This window comes from Mchenga conophoros, linkage group LG19 (assembly GCF_057382185.1).
Source record: "Mchenga conophoros isolate Kocher_MC1m ecotype Shallow Benthic linkage group LG19, M_conophoros_male_GT1.1, whole genome shotgun sequence".
Taxonomy (NCBI): Eukaryota; Metazoa; Chordata; class Actinopteri; order Cichliformes; family Cichlidae; genus Mchenga; species Mchenga conophoros.
Genome location: NC_140544.1, coordinates 4,892,263 through 4,910,013, shown reverse-complemented (window position 1 = coordinate 4,910,013; position 17,751 = coordinate 4,892,263). Strand labels below are relative to the sequence as shown.

Genomic DNA, 17,751 nt, shown 5'->3' with positions numbered 1-17,751 from the left:
GATTTGGGATCTCAAGTGCATCCCTTTGTTTACAAAGTAACTGAGTAATGCATTCCAGTGATCATCAGACAGTAACACAGCATGCTGAGATGGAGGAAAGAACAATAATGAAAGTAATGCTCTTATTAGTATCCAATAATTATTACAATTTATTCATTATAAGAATCAAAAGGGTTTATGGAAATATTTATGATGGACCACAAAACCCATGGAATCACAGTCATTCGGTTGTTTGATGGGTGTTTCGTAGGCCATGAGATTGATTGTTTATCCACAGTGAATGAGAAACAATTTTTGAGTGACTTGATTGAGTTTGGCAAAGCAGTGATTGTTAAAAGAATTAACAAGGCACACAATGTTATCATCATCTGAAGAAGCTGAAGAAATATAAATAAAACTTGAATATAAGAGAATCATCACTAAAGCATGTGGCATAGATTGTTTTGAGAGCATTTTTAAGCCTCACTGAAAAACAACATGCATGGCGACTTGTTCAGTTAGGCAAAACAATTATTCCAAGGCATGACTAAAAGAGTGCCAGCAGCTCCTCCCAGTCTAACTAAACAATAAATAAAAACAATACAGCACTCTGTCTGTGTCTGGCTGAGGGATTTCCATCCTTCTCTCTTCATTTTTCAGTTTTTCATGTGTTTGTAGAGACTGGTAGTGTCCCACAGTATCAGAAAGCCTTCATACACAATCCAGTTTTGGCCGATTACACAAACAACTGACAAATTCTAAATCTCTTTTATTTTGTTTATATTGAAAGATGCACAACTCAGATACGAGTACATCAGTCTTTCTAGCTGCATTGGTAGACACAATAGTATGACATGTTGTCTCTGAGATGGTGAGCTCAGCTTCAGAACTCCATCAGATGTGTGTATGGTCCATTGGTGTCAAGCTTCAGCACTTGTCTGTTACCATAGGTCCCGTGTTTTACTGTCACTTCAGCGCTGCTCTCAGCTACAGCAGCATTCAGCTCCTTCTCACACAGAGCAACGAATGCGCTGTACAGTCGCAGCCCATCCTCCTTGCTGATGTTGTTGTGGTACTGCATGCCTCTGCCTTTGGCCTTTCCTCCCAGCGTGGCCTGAGGGACAATCAGCAAACTCCCGGGAAGGTCCAACACTGACACCATCTTCCCAGAATCCGACTCGCTCAGCCGCAGGTTCAACAGCGTGGACACTGGACAGAGCGAGGACACAACTTTTTTTATCATCTGTGGAGGGATTCACAGGGAAGCAGGGGTTCACTATTAAGAACAAAGAAAAAAGTAAAAAATTCACTGACCCATCTTGGGTAGGATGTCATCTGTGGCTCCTTTGAAGAAGCAGATGTAGATCACCATCCCTCTTTCAATCTGAGAGTACAGATAAAAGCAGAAATGTTAAATACAGTAAAAATTATGTCCTTTCTCCAAGATGTTGCATCATGTGCAACACATATAAAGTCAAAATAAGAAAAGGTCTGACACACACATCCGTGAATCAATATATACATTACTTTGTATTTCTGAACTAGTAATTGATATTGATTTTGTCAATATTTACTTAATGTCTTTGTTTTATATTGATAGCTTTTTAAGCATATTATCAGTATTGCTAGCACTGATTGGTTTATGTCTGCAAAGCAGTGATAGAGAATGCGTCTCTCACCTGGACAAACTGAGCTTCGGAGTGTTCATCTGCTGGTTTCACCTGCAGCCTGGCCTGCAAACACTGCTGCAGTACCGTCCGGGCCACCGGATTGCAGCCTTTCTCCGTCATTACTGCCAGGCTTTAACTCCTGTCTCCTTTGTTTATACGTCTTAACAATCTCCACTTTTCAAAACAGTGCTTTAGCGTCCAGGAGAAACTGCTTAACATGTATAATATTAACTAACCGTCTCTCCCTAAAAGCGCTAAACCTCTCTAACACCTGAGAGAAATGAATGAGAAAAAAATGTGACCCATTTAACCCACTTCCGTGTCGACATTGGCTGTAACTGTTCAGAAATGTTCACGACTGCGCGCTACTTTCGCATACCGTCCTTACCTACTTGCCTTTTTCCTCTGTGTCGTCTTTAAACGGACTTTTCAGCACCTTTCACCACTCAGAGAATTAGTTCGGAGTTTCAGGATCAAAATAGGTGAGAAAAAATAAAGAATAATTTTTTTTTTAATCCCCTGTTGTTGATACGTGTTTTTTTAATGTAAATTTTTAAGTGTTTCATAATATATATATATATTAAAGACCTGTCCCTCCATAGGGTATCAGGTTACTGTATGAAAATAACATATTTTCATCTGTGTATCTTTTTTTTCTGTAATTGTTGAAATCTCCCATTCATTCACTGCTTTGCTTTATGCTGCCCTCTGCTGTTCAAACTATTTATGAATTTATAAGTGCTGTTTATTCCTTAATGTGAACATCATCAGTGAAGCAGCAGTCTTACAGAAACTTATCAACATCTACATTAAAGACTGTAGAGATATGGCCACCTGTCTTTGACTCTCAGCACGATCTTGCTGGAAGAGTGGGAGGAGAGGCTAATGCATATCCCAAGGTAACTCCAGACACCTTTGTGCAGAGATTATTCTGCAAGGCATCGCTAGTACTCCATGGAGGAGCCACATGCATCGAAATAAAGAATTCTGTCTTTGAATAATGAATTGTACAATAAATTATGCCTTTGTACATTCATTTACAAATACGTTTTTAAATAATTTTATTTATTCAGACATTACTAAATTAATTTATTATTTAACAATTTAATTTAAAATAAAAACTATTTTTATAAAAATGTTATTAAAAATTATATATATATATATGTGTGTGTGTGTGTGTGTGTGTGTGTGTGTGTGTGTGTGTATTATATATATTACACAGAGAGAGAGAGAGAACACAGAACTTCAGTAGTAACTTTAACCCAACAATTATTCAGCTTAAGCAGTATTTATTTCTTTTTATTCCTATAAATTCCAGTCTTACGTGAATTCACTATTTGACTTCAGTTTTTGTGTTAAACTCCAGAGAGGTTTTCTTCTGTGAAATTAAGCCAAGAGAAACAAGATCTGAAAAAAAAGAAAAGATTTATACATAAAAACATTTGTTGATGAATGAATTACAGGCAAGGATATGCCCAAAGGTTTAGTTCCTCTGGATGTTTCCAAGGAAAATTGTTTTGTCACTCATCCAAGTGACTTCTCCAGTGTCACAGATGAGTGATGAAACATTTCTCCCACTGAAAACCATTGTGTCCAGCTGAATTCAATCAGTTTTTTCAGGTGAGTTGTTAGATACTGTGCTCATGAGGACAGTGGGTTTCAACTTGCAGCACACCACACAGTTGCCATATTTAATGAAAGATCAAAACACTTAATTGAGCAGAATTAAGTCCAAATGTAACACCTCACACGATGACACATCACACATGACCCAGCATTGTTCTAAGAATGCAAACTTTCTTATTAGAAGTTGCCACAGCTGCCAGAAAGGGACACGTTTCTGAATGATCTTAATCAGTAGTCACTGCTCTCTCTCTTGCTGCACGGACAATGTAACGTCTATGATAAGCGCCAAGGTTTGTGTCCTAGTCAGAATTACGCCATCCTTTGCTTCCAGGTTAGGGAAAAGTGGAACAGGAGATATTCAAATACAGCTGCTGGTGAGTTCTACAAAAACAAAATACAGTTTATAAAAACACTTGCAGGTGAATCACCACTGATTTATCAGTGACATTCATTTACTCAAAAACTACTGATCAGTGGATGTTAAGAGAATTTTTATTTTAGTTAAATCATTAAAGTATAATCAAGTAGAAACAAGTATGCCTTATAATCAAGTGTTTATATATTTTCACACGGTAAAGCTTACTGTTGAAAAGAACACAATGTATTCCTTGCTTAAGTGTGTGAGATGTTTGACAAAGACAGGATATATACATGCATTCTTTACTTCAGTGTCTGCGATGTCAGATAAGCATGAATACTGCTGTGTCATTGTTTTTCAGTTTGTGTGCAGAAGTTAGATAGCTAAGACAATGCCTGAGCTCTCCCCTCTTCAGTTGAAAGAGGAAGTATTATGTAACCCATTTTGCCTTATAAATAAAGCGAGTAAACGGTGCTCGGTGTGTTAGTCTGCTCAGAGACTCTCACCCGTGCGCACGTCTTTGAAACTCTGAGTCGGTCTGCCAGTGTCTCATTTCTCTCTTACTGTGTTTGAACAAATTGTCAACCCTTGACATTTAATTGGTCCTTCGTAGCCGGAGAACTGACTGTTATTTTAACGTCTAGTTTTCCACAGACGGTCTCCATCGGATCCTGACGTCGTGACGCCTGCGCTGGAAGAAATCTGATCAGTAAAACGAAAAACCCGGGAACGTGAATTCGATCTCCGGTCAGCGTTCGGCCTTCACGGCTCCAGGACCCGATGAGCACCGGATCTTAAAACGCAGCGCCACAGTAGAGGTGAATATGACACGCATTCCACCAAGCGCTAAAATACGTTGATATTGAGATTTTCCTTTAAGTAGTGTGTAAACCTAGGTACGCCGACAGATCTCAGTGTCCATGCGGGACTAAGAAGACGACAGGCAAGAGCGAAATTCTAGAAAAATCGCTATTAAAAGTTCCGGTCGCTCTGGGAGTGGCTGCAACGGAACAGGTTTCCGGTCACTCAAGAAGAGTGGCTGAAGGTGAAGGTGTTACACAAATAAATAGGCCTACGGAAAATCTCAATAAAAATCATAGAAACGCGCTTTGTTTGTGAGGAGTGAGTTGTTTTTACGACCCAATACGCGGTCGAACCACTTCTCAAACTGTTTTCCTGTGTACACTCACGTATTGGTAAAGGTGGAAAAAAGGGTTGTGCTTCATCACGTAAAATTGATAACCGCTCTCTCAATTAGTGGGAGAGTAGAAGGCTGTTATCGAAAACCCATTCTCACTTTTTCATGCCAAAGAAGGTGTCACAGTTCTGACGTAATTAGTTCAAAATGGGTAACTCTAAAACTAAAGTAAAATTAACAGCAGATGAAGGATGGTTGGAAAAAAACTGTCCAAATGCAGGAAGAGTCAGTGCAAATAGGTGGAGAAATCCACATAAAATTTATTGCCCAGCCTGGCAAGGCAAATGCAATCAAGAATCAATAACTGCTTTAAAGGCTGCTTTACAAAAAGAATTATTTGAGGAAAAGAGCCAAAAGAAAAAAGCAAAACGCTTAGCAGAATGGCACCTTTTCAAGGCGTGGATGGTAGAAAACGATAAACGCATTGCTAAACGTGCCCAAAAGCAGGAAACTAAAGATAAACAGAAAACTGCAGGAGAAGAAAAACAGTACCCCCCTCCTTATGCTCTTCAGCCTGCACAGCCTGCAGCAGCTGCACCTAACCCTACGTCAGCACTTCCTGTAAGCTCTCCTCACAAACCTTTTGTTTCAAATCCCTATATGGAGGCCAGACAACAACTTGATCTTATGACTAAGCATGGTCATTCCAAAAAAACAGAAATTGTAGGTCAGTTTCCAATGGTAGCCTTATCTAACCCCAGGTACGGTCAACCCACTGGTCCCCCAGACGCCCAAGGAGTCATACCAGTAGACGGTGAGCCTTTAATTTATGCATTCCGACCCTGGTCTCATAAAGACAGAGAGAATGTACTAAAAGATGTGCCACCCCTTAAAGAAGGCTTCCGGCCGTGGCGAGATGCAGTGGAATTGATCCGTCAGGGGTGGGGTTTAAATGGTCATGAGATGCATCAAGTTTTTCAAGATTTATTAGGTTTAAGTCTTCCTAGAGCTAGAGGTCAATTTACAGGAAATGATTTAAACGGTGACGTGTTGGGGCCAGACACTCCCCAATTAATACAGGAGCTTAATAACTTGTATGGCAGAATAGAAGTTATTTTAGCCCCAAGGCCAGATTATGGAAAGATAGGAGAGTGCAAACAAAAGGAAGGAGAGACAGCATCAGACTATTTGGATCGCCTACGCCCAGTTTTCAGACAAAACTCAGGGCTAAATTATGATGCCGATCCACTGTCTGCTTTTCAACAACAATTAAAAAATGCCTTCCTAAATGGTCTACTGCCTAAGATAAAAGCACATGTAGACAAACACTGGGTCACTCAAAATACAGGAACCTTGCCTGAAGCCCTACAATATGCTGAGCATGCAGTCAAAATTCAAAAACAAAAAGAAAAAACAGAAGGAGTTTTCATGATTGATCCAGAGACAGGCTTTATAGCCTTCTCAGGACAGCAACACACGGCAGGTTTTAAGCAAAGTAGGGGAAAGCAAAAAGCAGGACAAAGAAGAGATAGAAGAGATATGAGATGTTATAACTGTGGTAAAATCGGGCACTTTGCTCGAAACTGTAGAAATGTAAGCCAAGAACAGGAAGGTGGAGATGACAGGCGCAGACGCCGTGATGAATGACTAGCACAAGAAAAGGGAAGTGAAACAAGTGAAGGGGAAGTTTACAACATTGAACAACTGCTGCTAGGCTCAGAAGCAAAGCCCACCGTTATAGTGCACGTTAACGGGGTCCCAATAAAATTCCTTTGCGACACAGGTGCTTGTAAAACTGTCCTAACAGTAGAAGTCCCAAATTTAACCTCTTCAAAAGATACCTTAATCGTGAAATCAGCCTCAGGACATGTGACAAAACAGCATCTAACCGACCCCCTTTTTATGTCACATAGAGATAGTGGCCGTGCCTGCAAAAATCAGTGCATCTATGATCCATCTTGTCCACTAAATTTGTTAGGAAGAGATGCTTTAACAAAATTAAAAATAGGAGTTTTTCCTGAAGAAAGTGGCATGAAAGCCAGACTCCTACTCTCTGAAAGTCAGAGCCAAACTGAAGACATTTTTGTTTGTGAAGGTTTAGGTGAGCCAAATTATTACTGGGCCTTAGATTTACCAAAACTTGAACCATTAGAGGCCAAAGCTAATATGTACTTACCTGAGCACTCACATAGACAGGACCCAGCAAAATATCACAACACCTTGTGGTATAAATATGTCCCAGGTCCAGACAAAATTTATGATCAACAAGTGCACAGACTAGGACCGCAAAAACTAGTCCTACAACACCTGTATGTGACACAGAGTGGTAATGCAGTATGCTCAGTGTTACAGACAGATGCAGTGCAGCGCTTAAATAAGATGTGCAACCCTCATGTATCTGTTGCACGCAACGACCAAACGCCTTGGTCTGAGTTAGGCACAGTGCTGAGAAATGTAGAAATGGACAGATATGACAAAATAGAGTGTGAGGACTGGCAAAAAGGCCGTAGAACTGGGTGCATGAGGCTAACGCTGTGTTGGCCGGTGACAGCCACACCAGCCACACATTTAGCCACAACAGAGCAAGATGAATGACAAGTATTAACAATTGAAGCACATCCAGAACTAGAGAAGCTGCCACAAACATTATGGTCTCAAGGACCCACGGATGTAGGCCTAATAAAAGGAGCAGATCCAGTAGTGGTGAAAACTACAACCTCATATAGGCCTGTAAAACCACAATATCCCTTGAGTGCAGAGGCAAAAGAAGGTATCAGACCAGTCATAGCAGAGATGCAAAAAGCAGGTATTCTCGTGAAAACTAATGAAGCCACGTGTAATACACCAATTTTTCCAGTAAAAAAGGCTAATACAGGAAAATATCGCTTAGTTCATGATCTAAGAGCAATAAATGAGGTAACAGAGCAAATACCTCCAGTGGTTGCAAATCCACACACAATTCTAAATCAAGTAACACCAAAAGAACGGTGGTTCTCTGTAATAGACTTGTCCAATGCCTTCTTCTCCGTACCTCTGCACCCTGACTCACAGAAGTTATTCGGATTCACCTTTGACAATCAAAAGTATACTTATACAAGGTTGCCTCAGGGATTCCAGAATAGCCCAACTCTGTATGCAGAGGCTTTGAGAAAATCAATGTCATCTTGTACGCTCCCTGCCCCAGGGCAGTTCTTGTTGTATGTAGATGATATATTGATCACAGGCCATACAAAAGATGAGTGCAAAGAAAATACATTAACAGTTTTGCAACATCTCGCAGAGCAAGGCCATAAAGTGTCACAGCATAAACTGCAATTGTGGAGCCAGGAAGTAACATACCTTGGCCACAAATTGACAGGACAAGGCAGGCAGCTGTTAGAGAGCAGAAAGATAGCAGTCCAAAATGCCCCAAAACCAGTAACTAAACAACAAATGATGAGTTTTTTAGGACTGTGCAATTTCTGTAGATGCTGGATTCCAGAATACGCATTACTAGCTCAACCACTACAGAACCTCATTTATGGTAAAGATCTAGCATTAAAAGACAAAGTACAATGGACTCCAGAAGCAGAAAAAGCTTTCGTTGATTTGAAAATAGCACTGCAGACATGTACCGTCTTAGCATTACCAGACTATGGAAAACCTTTCGTTCTCCATGTTGATGGTGCAGGAGGGTATATGAAAGCAGTCTTAACTCAAGCTTTTGGAGAAAAACAACGTCCATTAGCTTTCTACTCATGCAAACTTGACTCTGTAGCTGCTGGATTACCTACCTGTGTTCAGGCATGCGCAGCAGCAGCAGAGGCAGTTAAAAAATGTGCAGACATTGTTCTAGGACATAAATTGATCATCAAAGTCCCACATGCAGTGACCTCTATTTTGCTCCAAGCGAACCTCTCTTTCCTCACGCATGCAAGACAACTTTCTTATGTGGGGATTCTACTTACACAATCACACATAAAAATAGAGAAGTGTGGCCAGCTAAACCCAAGTACACTTTTGCCGACTTCTCTGGACGGAGAACAACACTGTTGCATTCAAAAATTAGAGGAAGATACAAAACCTCGCACTGATATATACAGCTCCCCCCAGAGCAGTTTCAGTAATGTTTTTGTGGACGGCTCAGCGTCAAAAGACATTCACGGTAGAAATTGTGTGGGTTATGCGGTCACAACTGTTGATAAAGTGATAGAAGCAAAAGCTCTCAGCTCCTCAAACTCTGCTCAAAGCGCAGAACTAACCGCAGTCATCAGAGCATGTACTTTATATAAGGGTCAAAGTGTTAATGTTTACACAGACAGTCAATATGTCTATTCAGCAGTTCATCATTTCGCTAAAATATGGCATAACAGAGGAATGACAACTTCCTCAGGCAACACAGTTCAACATGCAAACCTTCTAAAAAAGCTATTAGAAGTAATAACGTTGCCAAAAGAATTAGCACTATGCAAATGTGCAGCTCATCAAAAGGATGACACAGAAATTACGAGAGGAAATAACTTTGCTGACAAAGCAGCAAAAGCAGCTGCAGAAAAACAAATTGATGTTTTAACAACAGAAACCATAGATCTAATACCTTTAGAAATACTAGCAGATGCACAGAAAACAGCATCGCTGAGTGAACAAAAATCTTGGGTGAAAGATGGAGCAGAATTAAAAGACAACCTCATGATGTGTAATGGCAAACCAGTGCTTCCAAAATCTTTGCATAGAACTGCTGCTTTAGTGACACATGGGAAAACTCATGTGTCATCAGGAGGGATGATTAATATTCTTAATAAACAATTCTATACAAAAAATTTTGAAAGTTCAGCACAAGAGTTTATCAGAACATGTATGATTTGCCAAAGACACAACGCACAGGGAAATCTACGTCCAAAGCGAGGGCATTTCCCTATACCACCGCATCCATTTCACACTGTCCACATGGATTTCATAGAATTAAATGAATCACAATCCTCCAAATATGCACTTGTGATAATTGATGTATTTTCCAAGTGGCCAGAAATATACCCAGTGAAAAAAGCAGATGCAATATCAGTAGCAAAATGTCTATGTAATCATTTTATTCCAACGTACGGTATTCCATCTCTGATAAGATCAGACAATGGCACACATTTTGTAAATGAAGTAATAAGTAAAGTTTCTGAAGCTTTAGGCTTCAGCATAAAACATCACTGTTCTTATCATCCACAAAGTGCAGGATTAGTCGAGAGAACTAACGGCACAATTAAACAAAGGTTGAGGAAATGTATGGAAGAGACTAAAAAACCTTGGCCTGAATGTCTAAGCTTGGTTAAATTATGGATGAGAATAACTCAAGGAACAGGTGGTCTAACGCCATTTGAAATCGTACATGGCAGACATTTTCCACTCCCCATAATGAGTGAGCCAATTAATAAATCTATTGCAGAAACAACAATGGCAGAATGGATGACAAAACTATTTGAGAATAAAGAAGTGAGATTAAGCAATCAACTGCCGAGTGACTTTTCTTCAGTTTCTTGCAGGTTGAACCCCGGTGATTGGATTCTGATTAAAGTCCTCCAGCGGAAAAACTGGAGTGCTCCAAAGTGGGAAGGTCCCTTCCAGGTGCTACTTACCACACCCACAGCGTGTAAGATAGCCGAACGAGTTTCGTGGATTCATCAATCCCACGTGAAGAAAGTGTTTGCACCACAATAAGACGCCGGTTCCCCTGACTCTTACGTGAACCCCTGCTGGAGGACAGGGCTGAACGGGTTTCCCGCCCTGTGCTTCCTCGGCAGTGCTACTCACGTGGGAGCTCGGGTGTGCCTGGTCGCCCTGAAGATCAGACTGACCTATCCCACCGAAGAGCAGAACCAATAATAACACCAGGGACGCCTGAATAAAATCTCAACAAGATGACTGAGGAAAACAACCTGATAAATCCAGAAGAAGAACCAGCTTCAGAATCAATGCTAGCACCAGTTCCAGCCCCAAAGCTGTTGTGCTTGGGCGCTTGTGACATCAAACGAAAACTACTCATGTGCTACATATTCTGTCTAATGGCTATCCTCCTGATGACGACACTCTTTTGGTTGATGCCCAGTGGAACCCACAAGACAGTACCAATTATTCTCCGACCTAAGAGGTGGACCCACGACAACTCGCACCTGAAGGAGATAGACAAAGAACACAACCACCCGTGGCTGAACAATGCATGGTACCGGTATGTCCATGACAGAGTGCACAGAGAAGACAATGCCGCAAACTGCTATGTCTGCTCACATATGCCCACGACAGCACTCCATGCCACAGTGTATGGAAAACCCCCAACCAAGGCTGAAGCACTCTGCATATATGACAAAGCCATTACCGGGACCTGCTCAACACCAGGAAAACCTGTGATGGTGATAGGTGGATCCATAAAGGACCAAAACAGCAACACATGCCACAACACTACACAATATATAGTCCCACAGAGTGTAAAGTCTTTAATCTACAACATAACAAACTGCACCCACCAGTACCCAAATATAAACTACACCTGCAATGAAGCCTACTGGGTGCATATAAACGTCAGCCATAGAAAACTGAAATCATTCTCAGTTGTTTTGCCACCTGACATACAACACCCAGTGTGCTTTAACTTCACAGGAGCAACCGGACAAAGAGGTACGCCCCAGGGTCTGAAGAAATTAGGACAAAACCGAAACTGCTCCATGATCCTGGCGGCACCAGATTGGGATGGCATCGGCTCATCGACAGGTACATACTGGGTACAGGGCGCAGCTTGGGCGTGTGGCCTGAAAGTCTATTTCATGCTGCCACCAAACAGCACCGGACTCTGTGCCCCTGTTCTGGTATCTGACCACACCTTTAAGATGTCAGTGAACAGCAACACCAGAGCTAAACGTAACACAGGCCTCAAGCCCCATGATCCATATCTTGGTTCTGATGTACCAGATGACTTCAAACTCTGGACCAAGAGCCAGAAGGTAATACACGCTTTGTTTCCATGGATAGGAGTAGGGAAACACGCACTACGGATAGAAACCCTGGACTATCGTTTTGGATTATTTTTAAATGCTTCAACCCGCATTAATCAAGGACAGAATGAAGAAATTGATGCAATTCGCATCACTGTCATGCAGCACCGAGTGGCTTTAGACATCATTCTCGCAGAGAAAGGTGGTCTCTGCGTATTGTTTAACACTACATGTTGTACCTACATACCTGATAACATCCATTCATTAAACATGACAAATGCTTTGAATGTTTTGAAACAACTGAGAGACGCTCAGCAGCAGGACTACGTTACCGATACTCAAGGTTGGTGGGACTGGCTGCTGAGCGGCTCTTGGAAATCTCTACTGATTAAAGGCCTGTTGGCCCTTTTCAGTGTGATGTTACTATTTTGCCTTTTCATTGCTTGTATTATCCCATGTCTGAGAAGCATAATGACAAACATGTTCAAGCGTATGTTAGGAAACCATGTCTTGGCTCAGTCAGTTATGGAGGATCCCTATCGTCAGTATGATATGCTGAGTGTGGGAGAGAGAGAAGAAAATCTCTATGACAATCTTGACAAGCTTGTTGTTTAATTATTTCACTGAATGACGTGCAAGTTGAAAATGTGACTAACAAGTGACTATGCATTGAGTAAAACATGTGAAATATATTAACATCAGGAGGGAATGTTAAGAGAATTTTTATTTTAGTTAAATCATTAAAGTATAATCAAGTAGAAACAAGTATGCCTTATAATCAAGTGTTTATATATTTTCACACGGTAAAGCTTACTGTTGAAAAGAACACAATGTATTCCTTGCTTAAGTGTGTGAGATGTTTGACAAAGACAGGATATATACATGCATTCTTTACTTCAGTGTCTGCGATGTCAGATAAGCATGAATACTGCTGTGTCATTGTTTTTCAGTTTGTGTGCAGAAGTTAGATAGCTAAGACAATGCCTGAGCTCTCCCCTCTTCAGTTGAAAGAGGAAGTATTATGTAACCCATTTTGCCTTATAAATAAAGCGAGTAAACGGTGCTCGGTGTGTTAGTCTGCTCAGAGACTCTCACCCGTGCGCACGTCTTTGAAACTCTGAGTCGGTCTGCCAGTGTCTCATTTCTCTCTTACTGTGTTTGAACAAATTGTCAACCCTTGACAGTGGATAACTGGAATTTATAGTTTATAATAAATGGAACTAAATATGCCAGATGTGCTGTGATGCTTGTGTGATTTTTAACAGGACCCTACAAAACTTTACACTACTCGTGCTACTTTACCAAAGCGCTTGATGGCTAAGTGTGCAGTTCCTGCTGTAAATCGATTCACTCTTAAGATTCAGAAATCTAAGTGATAAGAGGCCGGAAATGTGTGCACTCGCTTATTAACGTAAATCAGTAGTTTCTAAATGCACCTAAATCCCCTGTGTATGGAAATCTTGATTCTGTTCATCTGGACGTACCTTTTTAAGTGGGAAAAACATCCATCCACAAAAGGTACGTCCAGATGAACAAAATCATCTTTTTGGGGTTAAACCAATAGTGTCACTGCCCTCTGCTAAGACTGAAGTCATTGCCGACCTTACTTTTCTCAATACTAAACTTTGTACTTTTATTTTAGCTTAAATGTAAACAACAGCACCAAAAAACAAACTTCTTAAAATGTCTTTTTTTCGTTTCTTTTTTCCTCAAAATAAATAGTGACCGGGCTTATTGGCTGAGGTGGTGGAGCAAAACAGCGACACGTTAAGTGTGATTGCTCAAGTTCCTGTATGAACCGAACAACTCTGAAAATCCGAGGAAAAGCTGAGTGTATTTTCTTTAAAGCTCCGATGGAATTTGATGGACTACCAGGACTTTATCACACAGGTATATGAAGAGTGGTATCACTAGAAGGTGTGCACACAATGTCTCACTTCATGGTTGCTCTTCACCAACCTCTGGTGTCACTTTGTAGTCACTTGTCTTATTTGTTGCTTTTTAGGGTTTGTGAGCACAAGCAGAGGTTTTTGCTTGGGAAGTAACCGTGACCTCTTTTTGAGAGGCTTCTCTAACGTTTAATGGTCGTGAAATATGTCAAACTTTTCTCCTCTACTTTAACAGTTGAGAGCATTTTGAACACAGTGGACAAAAGGCGCGCATTGAGGATTTCGAACTATGGCGTTTCAGTGTTGTCACTGCCGAGGATTCGTGGACACAGATCCTTATTCACTTAGCTGCTGTTTACAGTTTAAAAGTCTTCATCAGAACAAGCACTTATAGTTGTACTTTTCTCCTCAATGTCTTTGAAAAGTAAGAGCTGATAAACCAAATCCACTAAATGCACTTTCATCTTTAAGTTTGGTATAGTAATCTGTCTTAATCTATTTTGTGTTTGATTTATTATGTGGGGAAAAGTCCTGTCAGCCATGTACTGAGAGGGCTGTGGTCGTCCATTCATCCTGTTCTAATAAATGCAAATCTCAGGAGCACCTTTAGATCTGTTCAGTTTTATTCATATAGCACCAGTTAACAGTCAACAAATCCTGTCTCAAGTAACTTTATATTGTAAGGTAAAGACCCTACAGTGTTAATGTAGGACAAGTGTTCACTCCAATTCATTGATGAAGTGAATGCAAGTCAGTAATCAAAGGTGAGTTTTTGGCCATAACTGACTACATATGTATAGCATATCATGGGCCGGTGTCCTGCAGGTTTTTGATATTATCAAATGATCAGTTCATTACCAGGCTTCTGGAGAACTTTAAGACATGTTGAGGACGTCATTCAGCCATTTAAATCAGCTGTGTTGTATCATGGACACATCTAAAACCTGCAGGACACTGGCCCTCACAAAAAAAAATCTTAAAATGTACTTGCAGAACCAGGACATTACCTGGACATTTTCTATTTTTCTACAGATTCCTTTTTACAGTGTAAAGCAACACAGCTGTTTCCTCCAATAACTGATGGACTTTTTGCATATCGTAACATAAATATTCATACACTCAATACACTCAAAAAACAAGCATGAACCTTTCTGAGCATGGTTTTGTGTCTCTGCTTATAATTTGGTTACTAAGACAATAATGATCCTGACATGTGCTGTGTTCTCAGTCGGTGCCCATATAACACTTTTAAATATCTTATCATCAAGTACCTGCATCCTGCTGGAGAACTGTACGTAAAACACACAAACACACCAGTGAACACAGCTGCTGAACATCTGTATCTTCATAAACTCTGTTATCTTGTACCCGTCTCTGCATCTGTGTTCCAGTCTGGGATTTTGTCCCTCCTGCTCCCCCATCCAACACCTCCACTCCAAAGTAAGTTTCTGTGGTGCTTTGTGTCATGGACCCCGCCATATTAGTCAGAGGCCCCTTTACTACAGTTCAGAGTCGCGGACCTTCAGTAATAGTAATAAATCACACAGCAATAGTACATTCACGTTGTTGTAAAAAGCATGATAATATATTAAGTAATCCAAAGTATTCAGAATACATTACTGTCATTGAGTAACGTAACGGAATACATTACAGAATACATTTCGGGGCATGTATTCTGTAATCTGTAATGGAATACATTTTAAAAGTAACCTTCCCCACACTGTAAATGAACATTTGTTTTTTAAATTAATTTTTTAAATTATTTGACTATATATGAATATAGTGCTTGTGTATAAATACACAAACACTATATATGAATATAGTGCTTGTGTATAAATTCACAAACAATACACATATGCTTTCATGCTTTCAATTGTGTAATTTAAGTGATCTAGGTAGCTCTGTTTTAGAAGTTCAGTTCATGCTAGAAATGTGTTTTGGAGTTTGTACGTGTTTTGTCTCTAGGGGCCACCGCATATATTTATATATAAACATATATAAATAAAACCACTTTTTTTTTTACATTAGTAATTCCTTTTGTACATAATTTGATATTATTTTTAATAATAAATTAATTAAAGCAACAAAACAACCTGAAGAGCCGGTTCGGAGCCGAAAGAGCCGGCTCTTTTTAGTGAGCATAACAAACACACAGCAAGTTGAAGGTAACCGACGTTAACGACACGACAACAATAACTAACTGACAGGGACTAAAATACACTGGCAGGCACATGAAGAAACGAGGAACAGGTGGGCACACAGCTGGGACTCATTAGGCAAGACAAGACAAGGGAGTAAAGCAGAATACACTCACATGAGACAAGACCTTCAAAGTAAAACAGGAAATCCACAACATGAACTCAGGGACACAAACAGGGCACAAGGGGAGGACACAGAATACCAAAATAAGAATAAACTAGAACAGAAGACAATAATCATACTAAACACAAAACGCTGGGTCAACGACCCAGCACCATGACACCATACCTTGGTTACATTTTTGAGTTGAAAGCAGCTGAGTTGCACCTTGCACCTGAGGATGAAAAAAATGTCACAAAGTGGTGTGTAGCCTTATCCCTCACTAATGAGTCGAGAGTGAGACTGCCGGACAACAATGGAGCATTGCAGTACATGTCAGTTTTCAATGTGGAGGAAACTCTAAAGCACAACAAGAGCCCTGGAGAAATAGAAAAAATTGCTAACCTCCTTGGCTTCTCCCATGAAGCGATAGATAAGAGTGTCCACCAATGGCATGCTATCCATCTGGAATGAGACAAAAAATTTCTGGAGTGAGTTTTGGAAGTACAGGGATGCAGCTGATATCAACCCGTTTCAAGAACTTGCAAAGGCTGATGTGTCTGTATTGTCCTTGCCACACTCAAATGCTGAAGTTGAGAGAGTATTCAGCCAGATGAGTGTGGTAAAAAGCAAACAAAAAACACCAGCTGCCTGATAACGAGATGAGATGATGAGATAGCCTTTATTTGTCAGTTGCAGGTCTTTTGCCCACAACCGAGATGACAGACCTTGCCGACCGTACATAGAATACACCAACATCACATTGGGGAGACAGGTCAGGCCAGGTAGCGAGGAAAAAAAACATCGAAATGTGTAACACAAAAGGATAATACAGGAATGCACAGATATCAACACACCATAGCACAATAAACACAGACAAGCAACATGGGAAAGCGTTCCAGTGTGTACATCTGATCTGGGACCGCTGCAATCTTCGACTGCGCCTCCAGCTGACCCGATGTCCACATCAGAGGGGAGGTAAGCGTTGGAGGTGGCGTTGGATCCGGGGTAGGGAGGGTGATGCGTCAGTGAGTGCTTATCAGTATCAGTATATGTGTTTGCGTGTCCATAGTTCAGCTGAGACAGTGTCCTTCGCCCTGCCAGGCTAAGTAAACAGTCTTCCAGCCAACCCAGGTGGCCTTGTAGGGAATGGGAAGGAACAGTCTAAACACAGTCGTTATCAGGGAGTTTTTGTTCGGCTCCAGCCTCGAGCCCACAGCTGGCGCCAAAGGGGTAGCCGGATTATGATGGTAATTTTTCTTTTGCAACAACTCATGAGAATTTCAAAGCTGTTCTTTAACACTCCGACACTGGTCTCTCAATCTCCCGTTGGAGAACCGCGAGATTCCCATGATGGTATCAAACTTGCGTTCCGTGGTGTTGTCATTCTTTTGCTCAGAGAGCCGATTCTGAGAACTCACAACTGCAGTGAGCTGTTCTGCGAGGTGTTATTCTGAGTATTCACGGCAGCTGTAAGCGTCTCCAAGGTCTTAACCATGCTGCTTTCAATGAGCCTGTTCTGAGAAGTCGCGCCTCGTCCCATCGTTTCAATCCCAGCGGGCAGCCTTGGGGGGGTTTGAACAGCTCGTTCCGCTGTCTTAATTCTCCGATAAGCCAGGGCCAAGCCAGCTCCGATCAGGAAGAACCCTGTTATCATGGTTTCGAATAGATAGATATCTTCAGCGTCCTCGATCGACAGTCCCGCCAGGCACACGACCCTCCATTTCTGCCACCCGTCCATCGTGTATCCGGCAGGGGAAGTCCCTCCAGGGCACTCGGGCTCTCCCGAGCCCAGACTTCTCGTTGAGAAAAGGGTGTCAATAGCATTCAGAGACCAGTT

The 17,751-nt window shown here is 41.1% G+C and overlaps 2 protein-coding genes and 1 long non-coding RNA gene across 3 annotated transcripts; 1 reads left to right on the top strand and 2 right to left on the bottom strand.

The window, feature by feature from the left end:
* Positions 1 to 746: 746 nt before the first annotated feature.
* Positions 747 to 1,997, bottom strand: dtd2 (D-aminoacyl-tRNA deacylase 2). The gene is made up of 3 exons (XM_085256989.1): positions 1,659 to 1,997; positions 1,294 to 1,363; positions 747 to 1,188 (listed from the first exon to the last, which is right to left on the bottom strand). Exons 1-3 carry the CDS (start codon positions 1,767 to 1,769, stop codon positions 863 to 865), a joined length of 507 nt encoding a protein of 168 aa, XP_085113115.1. The 5' UTR covers positions 1,770 to 1,997; the 3' UTR covers positions 747 to 862.
* A 926-nt stretch (positions 1,998 to 2,923) lies between these two features.
* On the bottom strand, positions 2,924 to 16,936 carry LOC146551509 (uncharacterized). Its single transcript, XR_014889905.1, has 4 exons — positions 16,769 to 16,936; positions 16,317 to 16,376; positions 16,101 to 16,146; positions 2,924 to 3,056 (listed from the first exon to the last, which is right to left on the bottom strand). It is a non-coding gene; the product is annotated as an uncharacterized LOC146551509 (long non-coding RNA).
* LOC146551510 (uncharacterized) lies at positions 3,759 to 12,845 on the top strand. The gene is made up of 2 exons (XM_085257355.1): positions 3,759 to 4,451; positions 10,272 to 12,845. Exon 2 carries the CDS (start codon positions 10,657 to 10,659, stop codon positions 12,337 to 12,339), a length of 1,683 nt encoding a protein of 560 aa, XP_085113481.1. The 5' UTR covers positions 3,759 to 4,451; positions 10,272 to 10,656; the 3' UTR covers positions 12,340 to 12,845.
* Positions 16,937 to 17,751: the final 815 nt, after the last annotated feature.